The sequence below is a fragment of the Monodelphis domestica genome, chromosome 7, assembly GCF_027887165.1.
Source record: "Monodelphis domestica isolate mMonDom1 chromosome 7, mMonDom1.pri, whole genome shotgun sequence".
Lineage (NCBI taxonomy): Eukaryota > Metazoa > Chordata > Mammalia > Didelphimorphia > Didelphidae > Monodelphis > Monodelphis domestica.
The window spans coordinates 31,768,535-31,795,678 of record NC_077233.1 but is presented as its reverse complement, the minus strand read 5'-3'; the positions used below and the strand labels follow the sequence as shown (position 1 = coordinate 31,795,678).

The following is a 27,144-nucleotide window of genomic DNA, read 5'->3' as shown; positions in this document are numbered from 1 at the left end:
AACATGGCAGGGGGTGGGTAGCCATTCTGTCCTAGAGTTTTTGTTATATGCACATGAATAAATAGAGAACTGGACAAGGATATACCTACCTATATCAGAACACCCTTTTGTAACTTGCACCAGACTTACATGTTCCACTAAAATCATAGAGATTGTCCTGATCCGCATAAATAGAGAATGTTTCCTGATTAAGGAGTACATGATATCAACAAAATCACAAATCTAATTTCCATTTCTTTCTGTTAGGAAAGATTAAAAAATGAGAAAAAGACAGTTTTTGTCTTGTCCCTTTGTGAATCGAAGTATATACTTTGTTTGTTCTGGACCTATGATAGATTTAGTTCAGCATACTCCCAGAAGAGGAAACACTCTCTGTTAATATAGATTAGAAACTCATCTCTATTATCAAATGAGTCAACATATCTAAAATGCTTTGTGAACCTGAAGAAAGTGCTATACAGATGATAGCTAGTATTATGGATAATTATTGTTATTTTATTAATATTAATTATTATATCATATGATAATATATGAAAGTAAAATGTAGAATTAATCTATTAATATTAGTAATTATTATTATCACACTTCCCCATGCCTGGAACTCTATCCCTCTTATCTCTGTCTTTTGGTTTTCTTGGCTTCCTTCCAGTCCCAGCTAAAATTCCACCATGTACAAGAAACCTTTCCCGATCCCCCTTAATTCTGGTGCTTTCCCTCTGTTGATTATCTCCATTTATTCTTTTGATATCTCATTTGTACATTGATGTTTGCAAGTTGTCTCCTTCATTAGACTGTGAGCTCCTTGAGAACAGGGACTATTTTTTTTTCTGTTTGCCCTAGTGCTTAGTGTAGTGCCTGGCATATAGTAGATACAGGTTTCCTTTCCACATTGTGACTTTCCCCATAGAGATTTTTATATGTTATGGGTTGGCATAAGAAAATAAATGTGTGTGTGTGTGTGTGTGTGTGTGTGTGTGTGAGAGAGAGAGAGGGGGGGAGAGAGAGAGAAAGAGAGAGAGAGAGAGAACTAGGTGTCTTAGTAGATTGAGAGTCAGGCGAAGAGAGAAGCTACTGGGTTCAAATTTGATCTTACACACTTCCTAACTGTGTGACCCTGGGCAAGTCATTTGATGCCCTTCATTTCCTATTCCTTACTGCTCTTTTGCTTTGGAACCACTATACATTATTGATTCTAAGACAGAGGGCAAGGGCTTATGAACCAATAAAAATAAAAGCAATTAAATAAGGAATTTCTGGAGAGTTTTGAGGAAGCTGCAGACAACACACAAAGGCCAGCAGGTGACACAGAAAAAAGTTTAGAAACTCACAAATGCACAAAATATATATATAGTACTGTAGCATATCATCATACTACCACAAATATACACAGATTGATTATTTTTTGAAGTTAAAATAAGTAAAAAGTTAAAGTTTGTGAAAAGAACATGAAAGCCAGCAGACAATACACAAAGGCTAGAAATGTTAATATTGACCTACATATTGTTTACAACGAAATACTTAACCCAAATCTTACAATAAGGCACTGTAAACACCCATGAAAGAAAAAAAAAATTTAGACTTCTCTGGTATGAAGGGAGAGCCAACAAATTGGATGTGGATTTTCCATATTCTGGGGATGGTGTGCCCTTTATCCACCTAATGTGGAAGGGATACCTGTACTTGCTAAATGCATATTGGCTTGACTGTAACTCAAAGTTGTAGCATATCACTTGGGGGAGTGGTGGGGAGATATCCTGAGATGTTACGTACTTGCTCATATTTATACTCCTATTGCATGTCAAAGGCAGAATTCAGATTTAGGTCTTCCTGGGTCAGCTGGGTGACTCAGTGGATTGAGAACCAAGTCTAGAGATGGGAAGTCCTGGGTTCAAATGTGGTCCAAGATTCTTCCTAGTTGTGTGACCCTGGGCAAGTCACTTAACCCCAATTCCTTAGCTCTTATCTCTCTTCTGCCTTGGAACCAAAATTAAGGATAAAACAAAAAATAGGTCTTCCTGACTCTAATCATTTAAGAAACCCTTTTTATGAAGTTACTAGTTTGCGAGTTTGCATAATGAAGAGACTATCAAGCCAGATGTTAATCTACTACTTCATGCTGAGCATATTAATAGACGGTATTCCTTCTTGCTCCCTTCTGCTTCCCCACTTCCCAATACTTGTTAGGAAGAAAGAACAATGACTACAAGTCTGCATCAAAAATAAAAATCATCTGTGCCTCATACAGACATAAATTTCATTCTAATAGGGCAAAAGAAAAAGAAATAGAAGATCAGACTTCAAAGAAATGTAGTAGCATGAATGGAAACTACTCAATGAACTCCCCAGATACCACATCCCCCCCCCCCCATCCATTCAAACAGAAATGCTCTAGACATATCCTGCCATCACTAATGACACTGAGTTTCAGAGTCTTTCATTAGCTACTGTCCCTGGAGAATAATATGATTGGGTCAGTGCCAGCCCAGCACTGAGTTTTATGAATGAGTGAAAGGGAACAGACAAAGAAGAGCCCTGAATGCATGTGGATCAGATTAGAGAAGATGCTGAAATTATCCTACAGGTGAAAAGAACCAGCCCAGTTTTCAAGTCTTCTCAATACTGTTAGAATTGTCCTCAGCTATATCCTTCTACTGGGCTATGCTATGGAGATACTTTTTCCCCAAATAACAATATCTCCATTCTTTTCAAAGCTCCTCTTCTTCAAAAGATTCAGTGTCAAACCTGCAATAACTGTGCTTGGGAACTCGTTAGAACGTCCAACCCAGAACGGACCTTGATCCTTTCTTTGAAAGGGATGCCATGGCACCCTCGGTGATAGAATAGCCCATCTTTTAATTTTCCACCACTTCCAGGTTGCCCACCACTCTCTTCTTTCCCCTTCCCCACTCCCATTTGCTGGACTTAGTTCCATTTTAATGTTGTGTTCCTTGGTGGAATCTCAGAGCTTGTGTCTCACAGAAGGTCACTTGTACTAATTGCTGTAGAAGACTTTAATCTCCTTATGGATGTCACCTATGACCCTTTAACCAAAGAATTCATTGTTCATCGTGGTTCACTCAGCTTACTCGGCATGTTCATCCTCCCCCAGATGGGAAGTTTCTAGTTTTTCTTTAGTTAACTCATGGGCAATGTCATTATTAAGGTGGGAAGGGATGCTCTATGTTTCCAAGAGATTTCTTTTTGTGTTTTAGGTTTGCTGATAAAGTCAGCTTTTCCTATGAGCTAGATGATGCTGTCACTTTTATTCTGGAAAAACACGAGGACAGGCTAGCATCTCTACAGTACAACTGATTGCAGTTACATACCTGACAATGAGCTTTGGGCATCTCCTTTGTCTATTTTTGTCTTTGCTATATGTAGCGCACATGCAGGTTTTATCACTGAATTCTAAGGCAGCAGGGCAGAGCCTTCAAGTTGGGAAGAAGCACAATCATTAGCACAAACTTAGATACACACTAGCTTTGTGACCCTGAATGAGTCTCATAACCTCTCGCTCCCTCAGGCAGCTCTCTTTATAATGTAGAGAGAAATTGCTGGTCTTCACTGGTGGAGGGAATTTATATGTTTGGAGTCCTTCACACTACTAAAAATCACAGAACCACAGTTTGGGCCCATGTTGGTGAACCTATGGCATGCATGCTGGAGGGGTGGCTTTCTTCCCTTTCTCTACTGCACCAGAGGACATTTTTTACATCACCACCTCTCTGCTCAGGAGACCAATGGGGGTGCTTCCTCCCTTCCCTATCTGGGATCAGGGGGCAGCTCACATGTAATTTGAGGGTGCAATTTGGGTCCTTGGTCTCTAAAAGGTTCACCATCACTGGGTCAGACCTCTTCGCCTTACCCTCCCCAATCTCAGAGACACTGGAAAAAAATGGATTCCTTTATTATTTCATGCTCTACTTCAATGGGGAACCTTTTTGATTCATATTTTGATGATGTCTAATTTTTACATTGTGGAATTGAGAACTGACAATACAACTGCCTGATCTCCCTTCCTACCCTGAAATAAATTGATTCCTTGAACACTCACCTTTGCAATAATTTTACACATTTACATACAGCTTTTGAATGATTAATGATCTTGAATTCATGCTTGGCAAATGGCTTGCTTGGAAATTGTTTCTGAGACTCGGGGGGAAAAAAGAGAGCATAGTGAATTTATGTCTACATGAAACCTTTGTGATGTTCTCAACTGCTAGTGCCTTTCTTTCCCCACCCTCCCCATTACCTTGTTAGGATTTCGTATATACTTATGTATGTACATGTTTTTTCCTCTGATACATTGTAAAATCCTTGAGGATGGACCATTTCAGTTTGATCTTTTCATCCTTCACACCTTGGACAGTGCCCAGCATGTAGTAGGCACTGAATAAATGCTTGTTGATTGATTTATCTTCAGCTTGTATTTGTAGCTTGGTATGAGCTGTCCATTTTGAAAACTGGGTTACACTAACATTGACTTTTGTGATCAACTTATCAGAAATGGACATCATCTAATATCCAGTCTTTTTGAAAAAAAAAAAAGATGCAAAAACTTCTTATCTGACATGTGGTTGCATTTGGATTTGAATTTGTTAAAGCTTTATCATTCTAAGGACTTTCTAGCAATGTATGCGTGTCAGGAGTTCTTTATCTTATCATACTTACTCATATCCTTTCTTCTTTCTGAGTAATAAAAGTAGCAGAATCCATAGATTCAGGTTCAATGTATGCCTCGTGGTGAGGACGTGGGGAGAGGCAGTGTGGTATTATGGATAGGGAGACAGCTTTGGAGTCAAAAAGCCCTGGTTAAAAATCTCACTAATGCTTTCCTTGGGAAAAGGATCACTTAACTTCTCACTGCCTCCAGGTCATTCTCTAAAACTATAAATTGCAATATAGGGGCCATTCTGAATGGATAAAGGAAAGACTTAAATTGAGGAAGGGCTGTTCACTTGGAGAAAAGATAAGAAGTCTGCCTGGCTGCAGAGGGCAGAATTAACAGCAATGGTGGAAATTGAAGACAGATTCCTTTTTTTTAAACATTATTTTATTTGGTTATTTTCATACATTATTCATTGGAAACTGATCATTTTCTTCCCCCCCCCCACCCCCGCCACCCCTTCCCTAGCCAAAGCACGATTCATCTGGGTATCACATGTGTCCTTGCTCTGAACCCATTTCCTCGTTGTTGGTATTTGCATTAGGGTGCTCATTTGACAGATTCCTTAAAAAGCTTGGTTTAAGAAATTAGTATGGCTGTCCCAAAGCAAAATGGGAAGTCTTGAGAACTAGTGAGCTCCCTGTGATGGAAGGCTCTCAAATAGAGGCTGGGTAGCTATCTGTCTTAGTAAAGATGGGATTCTTTTAAGATTAAAAAATATCTTTCTTTTAAAAATTTCATATATAGACTTATTTTTAGCATTCATTTAAAAAAGTGTAAGTAACATATTCTCCCTCCCTCTAACTTCTCCGTAACCATCAGGAAATCATGGATAGGATATCAATTATAGATGTGAAATCATGCAAAACACAATTCCATATTAGCCATGTTGCAAAAAAGAGAGCAAGAAATGTAAAGAAAGTGAAAAAAATTAGATTTTATTTAGCACTAAGAGTTCATCAGTTTTCTTTCTGGATGTGGATAATATTTTTTCATCATGGATCCTCTGGAGTTTTTGGATCTTTGGATTTTTCATCATGGGTCATGGATCATTGTATTTATCAGAGTAGCTAAGTCACAGTTGATTGTTGCTGCACTATTGCTATTACTGTGTACAATATTTTCCTTGTTCTACTCTATTTACTTTTAATCATTTCATAAAAGTCTTCCCAGGGTGTTCTTTTTCTGAAATCATCTTGCCTGTCATTTCTTATATCACAATCATGTATCTCAACTTGTCCATCCATTCTTCAATTGATGGGCATTCCATCAATTTCCATTTCCTTGCCACCACAAAAAGAGCTGGATAAATATTTTGGTGTAGAGTTGCTTTTAATTTGGATTTCTCTAATGACCAGTGAGGTAGGCTTTTTTTCATGTAATTATAGATAACTTTGGTTTCTTCTGAAAATTGTCTTTTCATATCCTTTTTTCTGTTTATGAAATGCTTGTATTTTTATAAATATGTAAATTAGACTCAGTTCTAAAACATTTTGAGTCTGGCTCAAATTGTTTAGATCTGTCTTTATTCATGTGAAAAGTGTTCTGTAAATGTTTCATATTGTCCCTATGTTTGTCTTGACAGTAGACTCTCAAGTATTTATTTTGTCTGCAATTATTTAGCATGAATTTCTCTTTCTCTCTTCCTGTTGAATTTTGTTGTTAGTTCATAGAAATGCTGATGATTTTTGTGGGGTTAATTTTCTATCCTGCAACTATTCTAAAGTTGCTAATTGTTTCAATTAATTTTTTAGTCAATTCTCTCATTCATCATATCATCTGCAAAGAGTGATAGTTTTATTTCCTCTTTTAATCTCCTTTTCTTGTTTTACTGCTATAGCTAGCATTTCTAATACAACGAAGAATGGTTCTTGCTTTGCCAGCACATATACACTATTGTATAATGCTGTTGTTAATGGACATCCTTGCCTAATCTCTGATTTTACTTCTAGCTTATCCCCATTACATATGCTTGCTCTTGGTTACTGATATATACTACTTATCATTTGAAGAAAGATTACATTTATTCCTGCGAGTTCTAGTGTTTTTTTTTAGTGGGAATATATTCTGTCCAAAATTCTTGCTGTATTGTATTATTTTGTATTATATTATATCATTGATATAATCCTATGATTTTTGTTGTTTTTATTATTATGGTCAGTTATGCTTATATCTTCCTTAATATTGAACTAGACCTGAATTTCTGTTATAAATCCCAATTAGTCATAGTGTAGATTTTTGTAATATATTACTGTAATATTCTTATTACTATTTTATTTAGCTTTTCTATATCAATATTCATTAGGGAAATTGACCTATGGTTTTTATCTATTTTTGACCTCCCTGGTTTAGTAATATACTGTATTTGTGTGATTAAAGGAATTAGGTTGGAATTCTTCTTTGCCTATTTTCCCAAATAGCTTATAGAGAATCATAATTAATTTTTCTTTAAATAATTGGTAGAATTCACTTGTGAATTTATCTGGCCCTGGGGATAGTTTTATTAGGACACTTATTGATCTCTTGTTCATTTCTTTTCCCAATATATGGTTAAAGATTCTAATTCCATTTATATTGATCTGGGGTGTTTGTATTTTTATAAATATTCATCCACTTCACGTATTAATTTTGTTTAGAGAAAGTTGTGGTCCACCAATATAATTTCAGCATTTCCTCCTGTAATTCATTTAACTTTTAATTTATTAATTTGGATGCTATGTCATTTGATGCCTATGTTTAGTATTGATATTACTTCAATATCAAGATGTAGTTTCCCTGCTTATCCCTTTTAATTAGATTTATTTTTGCTTTTTTTTGGTCTGAGATCATGATTTCTACCCATGCCTTTTTTATTTTAACTGAAGCATAATAATATTATGCTCCAGTTTTTTCTTTTAACCCTTGTGTATACCTCTCTTTTTCACCTGTGTTCCTTTTAAGTAACATATGTTTAGATTCTGGTTTCGAATTCATTCTGATGTCTGCTTCTATTTTATGGGTGAATTCATTTCATTCTCATTCACAGTTAGTATTGCTAACTGTGCATTTCCCTCCATCTTTCCCCCCACCCCTATTTATTCTCTCCCTTTTTATTCTTTAAAAGTCTGTATTGCTGCTGATTACTTCCTCTCTTAATCTGCTCTCCTTTTTGTCCTCATCCTTCTCTTATCTCCTTCCTTTTCTCCTTCTCCCTGAAGTTGACTTGGATTGGAAAAATTTCTTATTGTAAACTTTTTTTTTTTTGCTCTCTCACACCTGAATTTGATTTGAGGCATTATTTCAAAATTATATGGAAGAGACTGTTGGGAGAGCTTGGTTGCTTTCTTTATTCCACCATCTTGGCTCTACCTCTGAAAGTTTTTGTTTCCTTTTGAGTCTGTGTCTTGATTTTCTCCATCACTATAGTCGATTTTTATGGTCAGGTTCTTTTGTTGTTGCTGCTGCTAATTTTGCAGCCTATTTCTTGACTTTGAACTTAGTGTTTAAGTTAGATTCTGTTCCTCTGACTGATAGGGCACTATCCTAAGCTTCAGGCTTTTTCACTCTTATTTTTAGTCAGTTTGGGTTTTTAGAACTTTTTTGTGCTTCCAAGGAGGTGTGATCCAGGGAAATATATGGTTACTGATTTCCTGGTCTGCCCTCTAGTTCGTAGCCAGGAAGGGCTCCTATTTTCTTTTGACCAAAAGCACAATGAGTCCTCGGGGACCCAACTCCCTTGTGACTGTTTCTTCTCAACCCTGGAACTATGATTGGGAAGTCAGCATGAGCAATGGAATTGCCAAAGAGCACCCTGACCTAACCCTAGTGCTAGCTCCAGTGTGTGCTATAATTTCCTTCTGGCAGGTGTGCAGTCCCTTTATTTCTCTGGGCTAAGAGCTCCCGAGGCTCCTGCCACCATCAAGTCTAAAAGCTGGTGTTGTCACCAACTATACTCTAGGCCAATTCCCCATCCTAGTGCTACAGCCCTCTCCTGACCATCGAAGTTTTCTTGTACTGGAAAAATGTCTCACTCCAACCTTTTAGTGGCTTTGCCACTCCAGAATTTGAATTGAGGCATTATTTTAAACCTGTTTTGAGGGGAATGTTGGGAGAGCTCAGATATAGTGCTTCCTCTACTCTGTCATCTCTGCCTCTACCCCCAAGATGGGATTTTTGTTGAAGTTTGTTTTGTATTTAGTGGCCACTGGGGCCCTTTCCAACTCTGAAATTCTCTGGGGAGTCACCCCCCTGGAAAGGGTATTGTAGAATATAGCTTTAGACCTCCTAATATGAGAACTATGTGCCTCTAGTGTCTTTTCTTGTGAGATCATGAAGAAAAGAACTTGAAGAATTAATTTTTTATCACTAGATTTAATGCCAAAGAAGAAAAATCAGAGCAAAACCCCCTTTGACTCAGGATTTCATTGTAATCTCTTAACTCTGGCATTAGATGCCTTCATGAAATGACCGAACCTGCCAGTAAACACCATAGATATGAGAAGAGAGATTTTATCCTGCACTCAACATCATTTTCATGTCTTGATAAATTGCATCACACAGTTTCTGCTGTAGAATATTTACTTAGATGGATAGTTCTTTTCCTCTAGGGAAAAATGCTACCTATTTTATTTTTCATCTTTAACATACAGGTGGAATATCATCTTTCTAATTTCCATGTAACATAAATATTATTATTTCTGACTGTTGACTTTTCCTGTGTAAATGTTTGGCAAATGAGGAAATATGAAATATATCTAATTATGAAGGCAATGATGAAATTATAAAGATATTAAAAGAAGCATATACAAATTTACAAAGGAGGATTATGGATTTACAATTGGAATGTTATCTAGAGTCAGGACCAAAGAGTAGAATGGCAACCAAATACAATAGAGATAGGATATCTGGTGGAAGATGTGGGATTTGAACCAAGATATTGTGACCCCACATCCCATACATTTTCCACTATTCCACACCATCTCTCAAAGATATGGACCTTTTTTCTAATCTCAGAAGTTTTTCCTTTCTGACAACCACAAAATATCCATAAAAGTTCCTTTTGAAATTCCAAATAATTAATTTTCTCATGTATGCCATCTCCTTTCCCATTAAACAATACCAAACATATTTATCTCCCTGGTCCCTAGGAACAGAGGTTTTAGGAGGCCATGCTATGAGAGACTGCTTTAAAAGGAGGTGTCACTTTGGTAGTGTAAACCTTAAAATTTCTTAGACTTATGAATGTTGGAAATTTCCCCATTTCCAACATTAGGTAGGGAGGGTCCCTCTCCTCCCTACCTAAGACTACTTTAGTACAGAAACCTTTTGCTGAACAATGGAAAGGGTTTTGACCTATGCTTAAGCATAGAACAGGAAGTTCTTTGAGTCATGATTGATTTTAGAATTGATACAATAGAGATACTTGGAATGACAGAACCAGGTCTTGGAAAATACAATTTCCACCCTACTCAGTCCTAACAGGATTTAGGAAGGGCTGCAGCATAGATCAAAATTTAATTATTTGAGAATATGACCTTCAACAGACATGTGCAAAGCCACAGACCTCTGGGCGGTCCTTGGTTAAGCTAGAGCCACCATTGGCACAGGGAAGACATGGACAGTGATTGGTAGATGTGAGAACTGAGGGGAGGGAACTTGGATGGTTTCCTTAAAGATAGGGGGTGTCTGAGGACTAGTTGGTTGGTTGGGTGGTTGGTTGGAGAGGTTTTGCTCAGAGAGGTGGTGCTCTGAGAAGCTTGCTCTGAAGGAAGATGGAGGTGGAGGCCCCTGAGACTGTTTCTCCATTTTGGTCACGTGAGTGATAGGGACTGATCTCTTTTCTTTGCCTCAGCTATCTAAGGGCTTGGGCCTTTTGGCCCAGCCTAAACAGAGGGGGTATTTAAGCCCTATTCCCTTCTCCCCTTTCTCTCTCTCTCTCTCTCTCTCTCTCTCTCTCTCTCTCTCTCTCTCTCTCTCTCTCTCTAAAATACCTTTCTTCCTCCTGTTTGTAATTAAACTCCATAAAAGGTTGACTGCTGACTTGAGTTTTCATTTAGGAATTACATAGCTGAATTCCTTGGTGACCTTAAATTAATATATATCAGTCTTTTAAAGTGATTTCCTTGTCACAGTAGGGAGAAGAGGTGACTGACAAAGCATAGCTTAGATATTTCTTGGTCTTGAGTAGCTCTGTAGAAATACAAAAATAGTCTAACTTCCACCAAGTTAGAGGAACTATCACACTCCATCTCCTGGGAATTGCCAAGTATTCTTTTCTCCAGGTAGTCAGAGGTGTTCCTGAAATGTTAAGGAAACTCTTTTCCCCTTTTCTCTCTGGCCTGCATTTTCAGGGTTGGACTTCTAGGTCCAAAGTCCTTTCCATTTTGACATTTAATTAATGTCTTGTTTCTCAAGAAGCATTTATTGAGCATCGGTTGGGGGTATATGTAAATACACACACAGTGTTTATAGTTTATATATATATATATATACTATATATATATATATATATATAGTTTATAGTGTTTATAGTACTATATAGTATAGCACTTTATAGTACATAGGATTGTTCTAGGCCCTTAAATAAAAAGGCAAAACAGGAGTCTGCACCTCAAGGGATCTTATATTCTACTGGGATAGGATGAGGGGAAGAGAAGAATGCACCACACACAAGAAAAAGATGGTCCCATGAAACTGATTATATGAGAATGGTCAACCAATAGGATTAGTGTGCAACATGGAAGAGATGATGCATTTGAGTTGAGCCTTGATTGAAGAAAGTGTTTTGAGAAGCAAAGATGAGGAGGAAACATGCCTCAGGCATGGAGGTATCCAGAGAAGGAAATGAAATGTCAAATTTGGGGAATAGTCAATTTTGGCTGCAGTGTAGCATTATTGAAGAGTAGTGTATCTGAAGGGGGAATGACTCTGGGGTATCTTCCCAGTGCCAAAAGAATGAGAGGAAAGCTCTTGGTTCATTGGGTATATCCCATGTGGTGAACTCATGGGAGGACATGAACAAGAGTGGCACAGGATGGACTGCTGCCTACATCAATGGGGACAGTACAATCAATGACAGCATAGACTCAATGAAAAATTGTCTTTTATCTGATCCCAGATCATCCCACTTCAACATCTGTGCTGAAATAAGTCAGATTCTGTAGGCATGATTATTCATTATGCCTTCATTGGTTATTTGAGTGATTTTGCATGTGCCCTTCATTAAAAAGCCTGGAAACAATTTATTTGTTTCTCAGATCCATGAAAATTTAATACAAACATGAGTAGTAACATGAGGCTTCTTTGGGTTATTTAAAAAATGCTTAAATGATTTGCCTTACATAATACTGAACTCAAATAAAATCAATTAAACTTGCTTTGTGGCTATTTACATTTAAATAAAACCCCAAGTGGGATAATATATGCAAAGTGCCATATAAATGTCAGCCTTTATTATTACTATCATTATTATTATTATTATTTAAAAAAGGAAATTTAGCCACCCAAATGTCATAACTTTTCAGTTTCTTCCTCTAAGTCTCTATCTAGATTCTATTTTCTTTGTTTCTCCCCATTCACTTTTCTTTTTTTCTGGGTAATTAGGGTTACTCAGTTCTTCTGTTTCTACATTTCCCCTTCTTTATTTTACACATATCTTTCCATATTTCCCTATATTCTGACTCCTTTTTGGTATTAATGACCATCATATTCCATTATATACCAACTACTCTTGCATTGTTAGATATTTAGGTTGCTTCTATTTTTTTCATTTATATATAATGTTTCTGTGAAATCTTTGAACAGATGAATTTTTTTTGTTGGTGATAACATTTCCAGGTCATATTTCCAACAATGGAACTTGTGGGTAAAATGGGATTATTTTTGTAGCCTTTATAGCCTACTGTCAGAGAGGTAGCTCTCTAAAGAGAGTCAAGTTTGCAATTCAGCCAGCAATGAATGAGTGTACTTGTTTCTCTCCATTCCTCACAGCCTTGAACTTTGTTGCCTTTATCTCTGTTTGGCCTATTTCTTAACAAGCCAAATCTTTCCCATGTATTAGTTCATACCTTTATGTAACATATACTTTAGGGGGAAATGTTTAACTTTTTGGACCACTGTCATCAAGTGACTTTATGGGAGTGGTATAAGAATATGCGGTATTGTGGTGCGTGGTCCACTGTGAAGTTGGAAATGTCATAGTCTTATTTGAAAATCCATATCCATTAAACCATCATTGGTTATGAGAGTGCATTGGTTAATTTTAGTTATTTTATAGTCAAGAATTATTTATATCAACATCTATTCTGTGAGCATTTAGATAAATGTTAACTTTAATGCTTCAGTACTTTAAATTTTTTTCTAAGGTGCTTCATATGATTCAAGGCATTTGTTTATGATGCTATTTATTGGTAAACAAATAAAAATGAAGATACAGTCTCTATAAAATTCCTTAAAATGTAGTAGAAAATCTTTGGGGCAGAATCAAGAGAAAGGTGATATGACTTTCAAGAGTTGTTGGAAGCTGGCCGCATGGGAGATTTTAGATGTTTAAAACAAATCAGATATTGATAGGTAATAGATGGTTTTGAAAGGATTTTTTTGGAAGTTAGTAAAATAGAATGGGGTGTTCAGGGAAGTCTAGTACCTCTTGTATAAAGGCATGCTGAATCTTTTTCAGAACTGCTTTTCTCCTTTGGTGTCCACCTGCCACTCAGCTCTCATCTGTGGGTCCAAGATGCTGTAGCTTATACAGAAGCTTTTTCTTTCTCTTCCTTTCCTTCCCTTGCCTTCTTGTCCCTTCCATATTGGTTTGTCACTCACCAAAAAGGATTGTGGATAACCATTAAAATTACTCAGTGTAAGCAACATGTTTCTTGCTTCATACCATGAAGACAGGGAAATACATATTATATGATAATATATTTATAACTGATATCATATTACATGCTTTTGGGAGGGAAGATGGGAGGCAAAGAACAGGGAATGCAAAATGTCAGAAAATGAATTTTAAAAGTATATCAACATATAAACGGGAAAATTAATAGTAAAAGAATACTATCTGTAGTATAAATTACTCTATTGGTAATAATTTTTCTTTGTGAGATTGGTGGCTGATTACAGTGAATGGCTTCTTCCAAAGAGAAATATTATTATCAGAGAATAATGACATAAGAAACAGTCTCTGAAATAAAGCAACTTAGTGCCTTTGAAATGATATCAAGATGGCGGATTCTCAAAGCAAAAACTGGTGGCAAGGTTCCTATTGCACTTTCCCTCTTGGATTCTTTTTCTTTGGTTGAATAATATAATGATTAAATTAGTATGGTGCTTTCTTCACAAAAATTGATAAGTGCATCTTGGAGGTAGAAAGAAATATCAGGATTATTATTTCCATTTTATAAATGAGGAAACTGAGTCTTTGGGAATTTCAGTGACTTGACCTATGTTGCCTACCTAGTAAGTCTAAGTGGTGTCTCTCAAACTCTAATTTTCTCATAGATGAGGTTCTTTCTGTAAGGTGCCAATGTGATAAATATACAGAATGAACAGTTGGATTGACTCAGATGTTAACTCTTACATGAGACCTTCCCTAAATGCTAATGCCTTCTCCTACTCTCCCTTCCAATTATCTTGTATTTACTTTGTATAATTTTGTACATTCTTAGGCATACACATAGTGATTTTCTTGATAGAATATAAGCTTCTTGAGGGTGGGGATTGTTTCATTTTTGTCTGGGTATTCTCATTGCTTAGTAGAGTGTCTGGCATATAGGAGGTGTACGGGGTGTTATGGGAAGACTAACACCTTTGGTGTGAGGGGTTGCTTTTCAGAGATGTTCCTTTGCCTTTGGTGTTTGCCTTTTATCCCTCTCTCTCACGTAGCTCCAAAGAGCTGTAACATGCACAGCAGCCATACCCTAGTAAATCCATCCTAGCAGACAGGCTAAGTCAGGTTGAGAGTAACTACTAGACCTCAAACTCATCAATAACTTAGGCAGAAATCTACCCCGACATGTGAAGACTTCCCCTAGTGGAAAGGGCAGATGAGAACAACTTGTCCAGTGGTCAAGAGGGCACCTGAAGCAGGCATGTCAGAGCTTAGATCTCAAAGAAGCCAAGGTCATTACTACATCCTGGGCCATTACTAGTTGTCATGACATTTATCTTTCCACTGGACTTGGATGACTTTGGTAGAGAGAGGCCAAAGACTGTGCAACTCTGCCTCACTTTAAATTCATTTCAGAGAAAGTCAAGACATCACCCCATGACGTTACTGATCCTCTTCAAATATGAAGGACAAACAACAAGGTCCTGAATGAATTTTTGTTGATTGATAGATTCATTGATTGACTTCAGGCTCATTTGAAGTTACTCAGTTAGTTTTCTGAGTGTGGTTATATTTATTTCTCCAACAGATGGGTTGATTATTCACAGTACAATCATAGAGTCCCCCGGATGCTGAATCTGGAAGGGACCTCAGAGACCACAGAGCCCAACCCTCTCATTTTCCTGATGAAGAAACTGAGAATAGGAGGCTCACAGTTGAAATAAAAAATTCCCTTAGAGTTTTCAGATGAGACACATTAATAGTCTATTTGATAACATTTTTCTTCATACTTTAAAAATTAGTGGCCCTTTTGAAGAGCCTTTTGACTGTTACAAGAATTCATTAGCGCATATTTCTCCCATTTTGTGTAACAGGCTCAGAGATAACTCTTCCTTCATTTGCTGACCCTCTTGTGTCATTTAGTAATCTAATTAAAGCCTAATGGCCAACAGGGAGGGCATTTCCTGACAGATAATTGAGGAGTTAATTCATCTTGGCCCCTCTACACAGCTAGTCACCAGTTGCCAGAAAATGCTTGACCTCTAGGTCATTCTTGCTATTATGAACCTAATTGAGCATTTCCCCCATTTCTATGCCTGTTGACACAAGCTCTACATGTTTTTGCTGCCAACATTTTTTTTATTATGAACTTGGCCTTTATGTTTTGTAAATGTGTTTAAGCTATTGATGAGTGGTGGGAAATCAGAATCACACAATCATAGCATCTCAGAGGTAGAGGGATCTTGGTGACTGTATACTACAACCTGAACTTGATTGAAGATCCCCTTTATAATTTATTCAGTGAGTGGTCATCCAACCTTTACTTGAAGACCTTCAATGAGGGGTAAATCCAGTGTCCTCCAGAGACAGCTCTCATTATAATTATTGTTATTTAAAATATTTTATATATCCCCCCACACAATTATATGTAAAACAATTGACATTCATTTCCTAAAATTCTGAGTTCCAAATTATTTTCTTCTCTCTCTTTCCTTCCCCCATCCCTGAGATGGTAATACCTCCTTCTTTCTCCCTTTTCCCCTCCCTCCCTTCATAATCTCTTCTCTCTCTCTCTCTCTCTCTCTCTCTCTCTCTCTCTCTCTCTCTCATGGAAAAATTATATTTCCATATTGGTCATATTGTGGAAGAAGACACATATCAAAAAAGACTTTGTAATAATGAAAACAAAGACCCAACAAAGACAGCTCTCATTATCTCATTATTAAGAAGCTTTTCCTGATAGCAAGCCTAAGTAGACTCCTATCAATTTCCTCCGCCTCCCCCTTTCTCCTCTGGATGTTCAGCACTCTGGGTCAGAAGTCATGTCCTCTGGTCCCCTTATGGTACATGGTCTAGACTCTTCGTTGCCTTTCCTACCCTTCTCCAGATACTTGCTACCATGTCAATGTCTAGATCAGTAGTAAATTGATACTTTTGATCCTTTCATTCCCATTTGTCTTTTCTGTGGAGTATTCACAATTTCCATTCTGTTTGGTTATACCACCTTCACGGCGACTGGTTATTGTCCTTTGTGCTCAAAGAGGACCAAGATGACATCACTGGAGATTTCTTTTGATTCACACAGAAACTGGATTGAAGTGAGTCAGAGTTGCACAAAATCATCGGCCTCATTCTATCTTCCAGAGTCATTCAATGCTGATGGCAGGACCAAAGTCAGGACCACTGGTGATGGTTTGGAATGCAGGGGATGCTCCTTCTGTGTCTAACCAAGTCCTGAGCTCTCCACAAGGCCTGCTTCTGCTTCCTTAGTAGCCATTGGAACAAGTTGCACTTATCTGCCCATTTTCCTGGGGGAAGTTGTCATTCCATCTAAACCATTGACAGCTTTTGGGCCCGTTTGTTACCCTCACCTTTATGTAGGCTAGTAAGGGAAGCTGCTGCAGGGGGCCAAGGTACATTTAAACAGATAAGTAAACTTCATATAATTTGAGGTGAGAAAAAGCATTAACTGGAGAAAAACAGGAAAGGCTTCCTGTGAGAGGTGTACATGAGTTGAGCCAGGAAAGAAATTGAGGATTCAAAGATGCTGGAGGTGAAGAGCAAAGACATTCTGGGCACTTGGGACAGATTAGATAAATACCTAAAGTCCTTTCTAGACCTAAATTCTGTTAGGACCAGGTATGTTCCCCTACTCAGTGATAACAGCCAAGTACTACTTGTCTTTGTGCAAGTCACTTATCTTGGGCCTGTCTGCTCAGTGGTGAAATGAGGAAGTTGGACTAGTTGGCCTCTGAACTCTTTCCTAGATCAACATCTATGATCTCGGCAGGTATCAGAAGCAAATTCTCCTTTCCTGAGGCCACTTTACAGTCCACTGCATCAAGATGTCTCCTATGTAATAGGACATACATCTTTTCATTTTTTAAAAACCTGCACTTACTTTCTTAGAATTGATACGAAGTGTTGCTTCTAAGGCAGAAGAGCAGTAAGGGCTAGGGACTTGCCCAGGGTCACTTGACTAGGAAGTGCCTGAAGTCCGATTTGAACCCAGGACCTCCTGTCTCTAGGCTTGGCTCTCAATCTACTGAGTCACCTAGCTGCCCCCAACATACATCTTAACTGTAATGTTTTAAGAGGGATAAAAATGAAAATGGCAACCAGTAAAGCCTTGGAACCCAGGAATTCTTCCTAGACAAGGTCAACTAAAAGTTTTTTTTGGTCTCTTTGATAAAAACATGAGTACAAAGAAAAGAGTTTGGGTGCCCAGATGAAAATCTCCTAACCCCTCTGGCTTAGGAGTGGGCAAAGTTGACTCTTTAAAGGAGTTCAGATGGTTGAGTTATGGAGTTCTCAGTGGGATCCTAGCCTGAGGAATCTACCCACTGCTTCTTCTCCATCACTACTCCAAACATGAGAAATGTAAAGGATGTAGGTTATGTCTGTTCTCTTTTTACACCAATGAATGGCAGGGAAGGGATGTCCACAGGCATGATCAGCTTAGAACTTTCTGCCTCCTCTGATGTCTAGCAGGTGTAAACCTTAAAATTTCTTAGACTTATGAATGTCGGATTTGTAAATCTTAAAATTTCTTAGACTTATGAATGTTGGAATCCAACATTCATAAGTCTAAGAAATTTTAAGGTTTACACAGGAATAATGTGCAAGAGTTCCTACCCCAATACCATCAACTCTTGTTTCTTCTTCTCTTTCCCTTGTTCTTAAACCTTTATCTTCATTCTTAGAATCAATAATAAGTGTTGGTTACAAGGCAGAAGAGCATGAAGGGTTAGGCAGCTGGGGTTAAGTGACTTGTCCAGTATATAGCTCGGAAGTGTCTGAGGTCAGATTTGAACCCAGGACCTTCTGTCTTCAGGCTTGGCTCTCTACCACTGAGTCACCTAGCTGTCACCCTTTTTACTTCTTGAAAACAACCCTAGCAGACATTGATTTTATTACTTTTTGCTGGATTAAGCCTGACTCTGCTATTCATTGACTCACCCTCCTTATTTTGTGGGAAGGTAGAATATGAAGCTGATGGAAGTTTAGGACTAGGTTGCTGACTCTTGAGGCTTGCTTCACAGTTCCTACTCTGAAGACAGTGTAAGGAGAGAGTTATTTATGAAAGAATACAGTATAACATGTATGAAGATATTCTGAAGTTTGTTCTCACTGACATTTTAATCATCCCCCTCCTCAATTTCTTAGGGTTATTTCTAGGAATAACTTTTAGCCCATCCTTACTTGTCAAAGGTTTTCAATCAGTGGAGTCTGAATTAACAAAGTTGTTTTTTTTTTTTAAACTCTCTTACCATCTATCTTAGAATCAATGCTATGTATTGGTTCTAAGGCAGAAGAAAAGTAAGGGTTAGGCAATGGCAATGGGGTTAAGTGACTTGCCCAGGGTCACACAGTTAGAAGACACTGAGGTCAGATTTGAACCCAGGACCTACCATGTCTTTTTATCCACGGAGCCACCTAGCTGCCCCCAAATGTACTAATAGCCTCTCTCTCTCTCTCTCTCTCTCTCTCTCTCTCTCTCTCTCTCTCTGCCTCAGTCTCTGACTCGTGTCTCTCCACTGAATCACCAAGCTGGTCCAGGATTTTCTTTTGCTAGGAAATATTTAACAAGTGATTCTGAAAAGAATTGCATACGCAATGCACTTTTAAGTTCAATCTACAATATTGGCACTTTTCCATCACTTACCTAATTCTAGGCAAAACAAGAAATCAAACCAAAGTTTGTAGTATTTGTCAGTTTTTGAGGTTTAAATTCTCATACTACATAACCTGGTTCTCATGACCTGCGTAAACTGACTGCAACACCTCTTAGTTTATGTATTTATTTTGCTTTTGACCAGTAGTTTCATTGCTAATTAAAACTCCTGGGATCAGCAGCTAGGTGGTACAGTGGATGGAGTGTCAGGCTCAGAGTCAGAAAGATTCCTTTTCCCAAGTTCAAATGTGACCTCAGATACTTTCTAGCTATGTGACCCTGGGCAAGTCACTTAACCTTGTTTGCTTCAGTTTCCTTACCTGTAAAATGAGCTGGAGAAGAAAATGGCAAACCATTCCAGTATCTTTTCCTAGAAAACCCTAAATGGGGTCATGAAGGGCTGGACATGATTGAAAAACAACTAAACAATAATAACACTCCTCCTGCTAATGATGCTTGTTATCTTCTCTTTATTTTTATTAATTAATTTATCTAATTAATTACCTAGATAATTAATTAATTAATTAATTTTAGATTGAGGCAGAGAGAGAACTTTTATTATGTACTTACTATGTGGTAGGCACTTTGATTTCAAAAACAAGCAAGACAATCCTTTCCCTCGGGATACTTTTTTTTTAAATGAAAGAAGACTGTGCATAAAAATAATTTAAGTGTTGGTATTTATCTTCTCTTTATCTTATAGTATTAGAGCCCTCATACCGTGAGAGGTTGTCAGTTGTCCAATGTTACAGAGCCATTATGATCAGGTAGGACTTGAACACAGGTTTTTCTGGCTCTAAGGGCTGGCTCTTTATCTTCCGTACCATCCTACGTCTAAGTATACATGGCATTACTGTATTTAAAAAATAGTGGGGGGCAGCTCGGTGGCTACTGGATTGAGAGCCAGGTCTAGAATAAATTTGGCCCCGACGCTTCCTAGCTGTGTGACCCTGGGGAAGTCTCCTAACCCCTACTGCCTAACTTGTGCTGCTCTTCTGCCTTGGAACCGATATACAATATTGATTTCAAAGTGGAAGGTAAGGATTAAAAAAAAATTGGGGTACTACAAATGGCAACATAGCCTCATTCTTGGCCATTGCAAGGCTAAATGCCTTTGTGTATTTTTTTTTTGTCCATGCATGTCTCAGGCCACCATCAGGTCAAGCAAGGGACGTGTGAAGTGGTTGCCGTGCACCGCTGCTGCAATAAGAACAGGATTGAGGAGCGATCCCAGACTGTCAAGTGCTCTTGCTTCCCGGGGCAAGTTGCTGGTACGACAAGGGCTCAACCTTCCTGTGTTGAAGGTAAGTAATTCTAATTGATGCCCCCAAGATCTCAGTGAGACTGGAAGAACTTAACCTCCTTCCCTTGCTTGTTGACTTTTTTTTGGCTGCCTGGGATGTATAATCCTTCCTTTTGATCATCAGTGTGTGTTGATGGTGATGAATATATCACGGCATAATGAAGTCTTTTAATGGATGTGGTGATGCATCTCCTGTCTTTGCCAGCAGTATTTGAGACTCTCAGCCTTCTCCTCAGACTGGGGTACTTAGGAAGCAAATCTCCAACAAGCCTTTCTGACTTCTGGTTGGATATGGAACAAAACCATTTAATGATCAGATTATCAGTTAGATTGAGAGAGACAGCATAGTGCAGTGGCCAGGGCTGGCCTGACATGTTAGCTATGGGATGCTGGCAAATCACAGAAGTCTCTTTCTTTTTTCTTTATTATTATTATTATTGATGTTGTTTCTTGTCTCCTAACTTCATTTTCTCACCTATAAAATAAGCAGGTTGAGTCTGATGGATGACAGAAAGAAGAAAAGCCATTTATTAAATGGCTATGCTCTAAATACCAGTCTTCAGAACTGGGTATACAAATACAAATACAAGGGATGATTGTTTTGGCTCTGAAAGAGCCCACATTTGATGCTGTCCAGTTGTTTGATCCTTTCTAGGCATGCCTGACTCTTTGTGATCCTATTTGGGATATTCTTGGCAATGAAACTCGGGTAAGACGATATACAGAAGGCCTTGGTTGGTAAGGATGGTCATAGGATCATGGGATCATGAGGTGAGGACCTCAGAGGCCATCTAATATGATTTTACAGTTGAGGAAACTAAATGATTTGCCTAAAATCACAGAGACTACATGTTAGGGTTTGAATCTGTGTCCCCTGGCTACAGAGTTCTGGAGCTGAAATGATTGAATTTCCCACGATGTGGGCAGTAAGGCTAAGATTTCCTAAATTGATGACGTTATGGATGATCCTCTTGGAAAAAGCCCTGTTGGTTCATCTGCCCTTGCAGGAAGGTGTAGGGGAGAGAGCCATGGACCTGCTGTCAAAATGGGCATTGGGTCCTACTTCTGCTTCTTTCCAAATGCCTTGTCTCCAAATCTCAGTGTCTTCATCTGTAAAATGAAGGAGGTTGGACTAAAAGACCTTTGAGATCCTTTCCTGGTCTAAATCTAGAACCTGTCGTCTGCCATAATTCAGAGTTGCTCAATTAAAAACAATATGTTCAAGTGATTCTGGAGACTAGTAGTAGCATGAAGTAGGTGGCTTAGGGGATAGAGTGCTGGTCCTAGAGTCAGGAAGACCTGTGTTCAAATCTAGCCTCAGACACTTACTAGCTTTTTGTGACCCAGATCAAGTCTCCTAACTTTTTTTGCCTTAATCCACTGGAGAAGGAATTGGTAAACCATTTCCTTATCTTTGCCAGGAAAACGCCATGGACGGTATTGGTGTGATGTGACCCACCGGGTCACGAAGAGTCCAACATAACTGAATAAAAAGTAGTAGGAGACCATCCAGAAAAATCAAGGATAATGAACCTGCAAATCTGATGCTAGTAGAAATCTCCCAGGCTCAATTTTGAGCGCTTAGAGCACAGAGAATTGACTGCCAAGAACTGGTTAGAGAACACGGCTCTCAGCACAAAATAGGGAGCACCAGGCTTGCTTTATGTCAGGGTTACGAATGAGGTTTTGTGATCACAGAGACAGGAATCTGCCCAGTTCCAAAACCTTGGAGGAGATTTCAGCACACTGAGAAACGCTCAATATCACTGGCCACCTCTAAGGGACAGGCAGGTCTTCCTGCCTCCAGGCCCAGCTCTCCACCCCCCTGGCTCCTTTTTACATAGTACTTTACCTATATCTCATTTTGTCCTTGGGTCAACCATAGGAGGGAGATGCTTCAATTATTTTTACCTCCATTTTATAGATGAGAAGACTAGAGCTTCAAGAGCCTTGCCTTGGAGAGGTCATATTATCACCATCATGGCCTTTATTATACATGCGGCCAAGTGGCTAAAGCATTGGGTTGGGAACCAAAAAGACCTGAGTTCAAATCCTGCCTCAAACACTTACCAGTGTGTTTGAGTCTGGGCAGGTCATATAACCTTGCTTTTGCCTCAGTTTCCTCATCTGGAAAAAGGGGATAATAATAGCACCTACCTTACAGAGTTGTTGTGAGGATCAAATGACAAAATATTTTTAAGTTCTTAGAGCAGTTCCTGGAAAATAGTGTATCTATCATAAATGCTTGCTCCTTTCATTTTAGAGATGAAGAATTTGAGGTTTTGAGTGTCTTCCTCAGAGACTCTTAATTAGTAAATGGTAGAGTTGATCCAAGGTTTCCTCCTGTGAAGTTCACCCCAAAAAAGTGTACATTTTTTAAAGATGCAAACAGTCTAAATGTTGGACCCATGAGTATATAAAAGAAATCATAATACAGATACAGACTAACTTCGGTAGATCAGGAAATATGGGTTCAAAAACTGCCTCTGCCATATCAATTTGCTGGTGACCCTGGGGAAGACCCTTTACCTCTCTGAGTTTCCATTTTTTCTCTCTATTTTTCTCTCTTTTTCTTTCTCTTCCCCCCCCCCCTCTATATTTCTTTTTTCTCTCTATCTATGGTCATAGCAGAACCTAAATCAAGAGGTTATAGCGAGGTTCAAAGGCGACGATGAACCACAAATGCTTTGTACACTTACAAACACTGGATAAATACAAATGAAGGTTGGTCTTCCCTCAGTCTCTTACAATAATGCTGCTGCTCCTGGCTTAGCTTGCCTCTGGTTTCCTGGGCTGGCAAAGTTCCTTCAGGCATTTTAGTCTCTTCTCAGTCATTTATCCCATAATAATTATGCAGGGCTCTGCTATTAGCAGATCTTCCAGAGATTTATCCTTCACTGGCAAGATACAGTCTGATCTTAGTTGTCAATAAGGATGGGAAGGATCTCAAGTAAAGGAGATTCGTTTGGAATTTACATTTAAATTGAAATAAGGGCCCTTAAAATGGTGCCCAAAAGAAGTAATTAATGGCCACACAGAAATCAGCATGTCCCTCTAGAGTTTGGTTAATCCACAAGGAAGGTTCTTATCGAATGTTTTCCTTGCTTTTCACATAAAATCATGACTTCTTTAAAGTTAAACAGGAGGTATTCCTGCTGCTAGATTTGGTTTTTCTTCCCCTTGTGGGTTTTGATAATCTTGTGAAATACCCATAGGTCTTTGCCACGGATCATGTGTTGACTTAGCTACTGTCTTAGGCAATGTTTTTGGGGAAATGATCATTTTCATTGAGCTGCCTGGGCCCATGCTAATCTGAGAAGATTTTGGTTTGAGAGAATATTTAGAATTTGGGAACACACACCCAAAATAACCACAGCTTCTGAAAATCCTGTGTCCTTCCTTTCATCTTCATGATGTAAGTGTTAGCCTTCTTGACCATTTTTCCAAATGGAGTCCCTTTGACCACTTCCTCTTTGTGGATTTTCTCTCCATGCTGGCTTCAGAAGCACTACGTAAATAAACAGCAGGATGATACAATGCAAGCAGGGGCTCAGGAGTAGAATGTAGGCTCCCTGTAAATAGAGGAAGGATTTTTTTTTTCTTTTTTTGGTCTCTAGTGACTAGCACAGTGCCTGGAACACAGTAGGTGCTTAATAAATGCTTGTCAAATAATCCCAGCTCTATTTAACCTTAGAGAAGCCACAGTCTCTTTGGGCCTCAGTTTCCTCATCTGCCAAATGAGAGGCTGTAGTGAATCACTTCTGAGATCCCTTCCCACTCTAAATCTATGATCTTATGATTTGTCTGCCTTTCTAACTATTCCATTGTTACTCTTTCCTTCTTTCCTGACCCTTAAAAGTGAATGTTTCTCAAGGCTTCTTCCTCAGCACCTCTTCCTTATGGTCCCCTTTTCTTTTCTTCATCTCCCCCTCCCTCTACTCTCCCTTGACAGTCTCATCTATCCCAGCAGTGCTTTAATCCTCCTCTCTGCAGATAGTCCCTGAATCTGGGTCTTGAGGAATGGATTGTTCCCAAACTCCAGATTTGTCTCCTAATTATCTACAGGACATCTCTGACTGGCACCTAATCCCTTACTCACCTGAACATGTTTGAATCAAACCTGTGATAGGATCCTTGATTTTTAGAGCTGGAAGGAAACTTAGAGATCAGATAGTTCTACCCTTCCCACACTATTTCCCATTTTACAGATGAGAAAACTGAGATCTAGAGGAGTTAAATTGTCTTGTTGAAATTCACACAGGAAGTAAGTAGTACAGTGGGTCTATCTGGGTAAACCCACGCCTTCTTTTAACTTCACTCTTTCTGCTAGTGGCATAAGAAGCACCCAGCTGCCTGTGCTTTAAACTTGTTTTCTCAGTTTTGTAATTCATTAGTGCATAAATCTCTTATCTCACCTCATACCAAATCTTGTCAATTCTCTCTTCTTGATAAGACTTCCATTCATCCCTTCCTCTGTTTCAGCTGCTGCCACCCTACTACTCCCATTGTTTCAATAGCTCCCCAATAGGACTCCTGGCTTCCATTGTCTTCCCATTCTAGCTTAAGGGATCTCTCACTATGCTGCTCAATTACCCTTCCTCAGGGAAGATCTGCTCCCATGATTCCTTTGCTTAGAAATCTTCAGTAGCTTCCTGTAGTCCATTGAGTCAAATATAAAACTTTTCTCTCTGACAGTTGTTTTGCTAAATTGAACCCTGACTCCAACTTCCTATAGGACATCTCCATCTATGTGTCCCCGCGACAGCTCAGACTCTCCATGTCCACAGCTATGCTTGCTTATTATTTTCTGTCCTCTTCCTGATCTCACTGTTTCTGTCAGTGGCACTAACTTCACCCTGATCCCCAGGTATGCAAACTTGAGGTCTTCTTTCTTCCTCATCTCTCATAGTCAATCAGTTGAGCCCATCTCTGCCACAGCTCTCACCTTCATCTACTCCTTTCTCTTCCCACGGTTACTACCCTACTCTAAAAACCTTATTACAACCAGCTTGGCTTCTCATCATAGCTACTTTTCTTTTCTTCTCTTCTCAACTTGCCACACTCTCTTATACTCCAAACTGTGTATCACTGTCAGAATAATCCTTCTACCATGCAGCTCTGGTTCCAGCATTCTTCCATGCTCAAAAACCTTCACTGACTCCCTATTGCCTCCTATTTCCTTGGCATTTACAATCAAGGCTTTCTACAATCAGGTGACACCCACTATTTCCAAAGTACTCCCATCCTTTCTCCACTCCAGCTAAACTGGGTTATCCTCTATCTCCAAAGCAGAGTTGCAGCTCTTCCACCTTTCCTCATGTTGTTTCTCGTGTCTGCAACTATTCCCACCTAAACTTTAAAGACCAACTCCAGGGTCCCGTTTTCCATAAAGTTTTCTGTGATTTGCCCAGGCAAGATCATGTGCTCCTTGGCACTCACTTCATAGTTTCTTTTGAAATTCATTATGTAGTGCATCAATCATCTAGTATCGGTGTCTGTGCTCTATCCCTTACTAGGTTAGCAGCTCTCTCAGTGCAGGGCCATGGGTTCAGGGACCGTATCCTCTCTAAACTTCATCGCTCCCTCAGACACTTAATACAGTTCTCCACACACAGTGGCAAATGAATAAACAACTGTTGAGTTTGATTGAATGTCAAAGCATGTGCCGTCAATTCTCCTCTTTGTGGTAGGAAATGAATTCTAGACATTTATCAAAATACGAGTCTACCTAGATAACAGTGAATGGCCCCATGATAAAATGGAATAATTACTGGATGCAATATGAGCTTAATTCATTTGATCAAAATGAATGCTGAGTGAAATATGTTTTCTTTTGTTATGAATACTTGAGTTGTTTTTAAGACGAGATTACTAAGGTAGTCCATGGATGTAAGAACTGAACGGGTATTTTTAACAGCACATTTTTTCTTTCTTTCTAATGATTACCAGTTTTTATACTCTGAAGGCTTTTAGACTTACTTTAGTTAAGAATATAGTTTGCTGTGTGTGGCAAGGACAATTAATGATTATGCCAAATTCATGGAGAAACTAAGAATTGATTGGTATCTCTTCAAATCTTATTATTATGGTAACTAGTTGGCTCAGTGGAGTGAGAGCCATGCCTGGAGGTGGGAGGTCCTGAATTCAAGTTTGGCATGACCCTACTTATATGACCTTGGGCAAGTCACATAATCTCCATTGCTTGGCCCCATACCACTCTTCTGCCTTGGAACAGATATTTAGTATCAATTCTAAGACTGAAGGTAAAGTTTTTTTTTTTTAACTCTTACCTTCCATCTTAGAATCAATACTATGTATCAGTTCCTAGGCAGACAAATGCTAAGGGCTAGGCAATGGGGGTTGTGACTTGTGTAGAGTCACATATCTAGGAAGTGTCTGAGATCACATTTGAACCCAGGACATCTCATCTCTGGTCCTGGATCTCAATCCACTGAGCCACCTAGTTATCCTCACAGTAAATGTTTTGATCAGGACTAAATACAACTTCTATATGATTTGATGTTATATCTCTCAGGGGAAGCCCCAGAATGAATTAATTCTCTTATTTGTCACATTACAGAGCTCACAAGTTCACAGACCTAGAGCTGGAAAGGACATTAGACATCATCAAGTCATCTTTTAATTTTACTGATGTGGAATCTGAGGGCCGTAGAGATAAGAGATGACTTGTTCAA

The 27,144-nt window shown here is 38.7% G+C and overlaps 1 protein-coding gene across 1 annotated transcript in view; it reads left to right on the top strand.

Moving 5' to 3' along the window:
* TAFA4 (TAFA chemokine like family member 4) overlaps window positions 1-27,144 on the top strand; it is a 199,245-nt gene that overhangs the window by 152,645 nt on the left and 19,456 nt on the right. Inside the window, exon 4 of the mRNA XM_007500059.2 lies at window positions 20,295-20,450. Within this exon, the coding sequence (XP_007500121.1) occupies window positions 20,295-20,450 (156 nt within the window). The remainder of the gene's footprint in view (window positions 1-20,294; window positions 20,451-27,144) is intronic.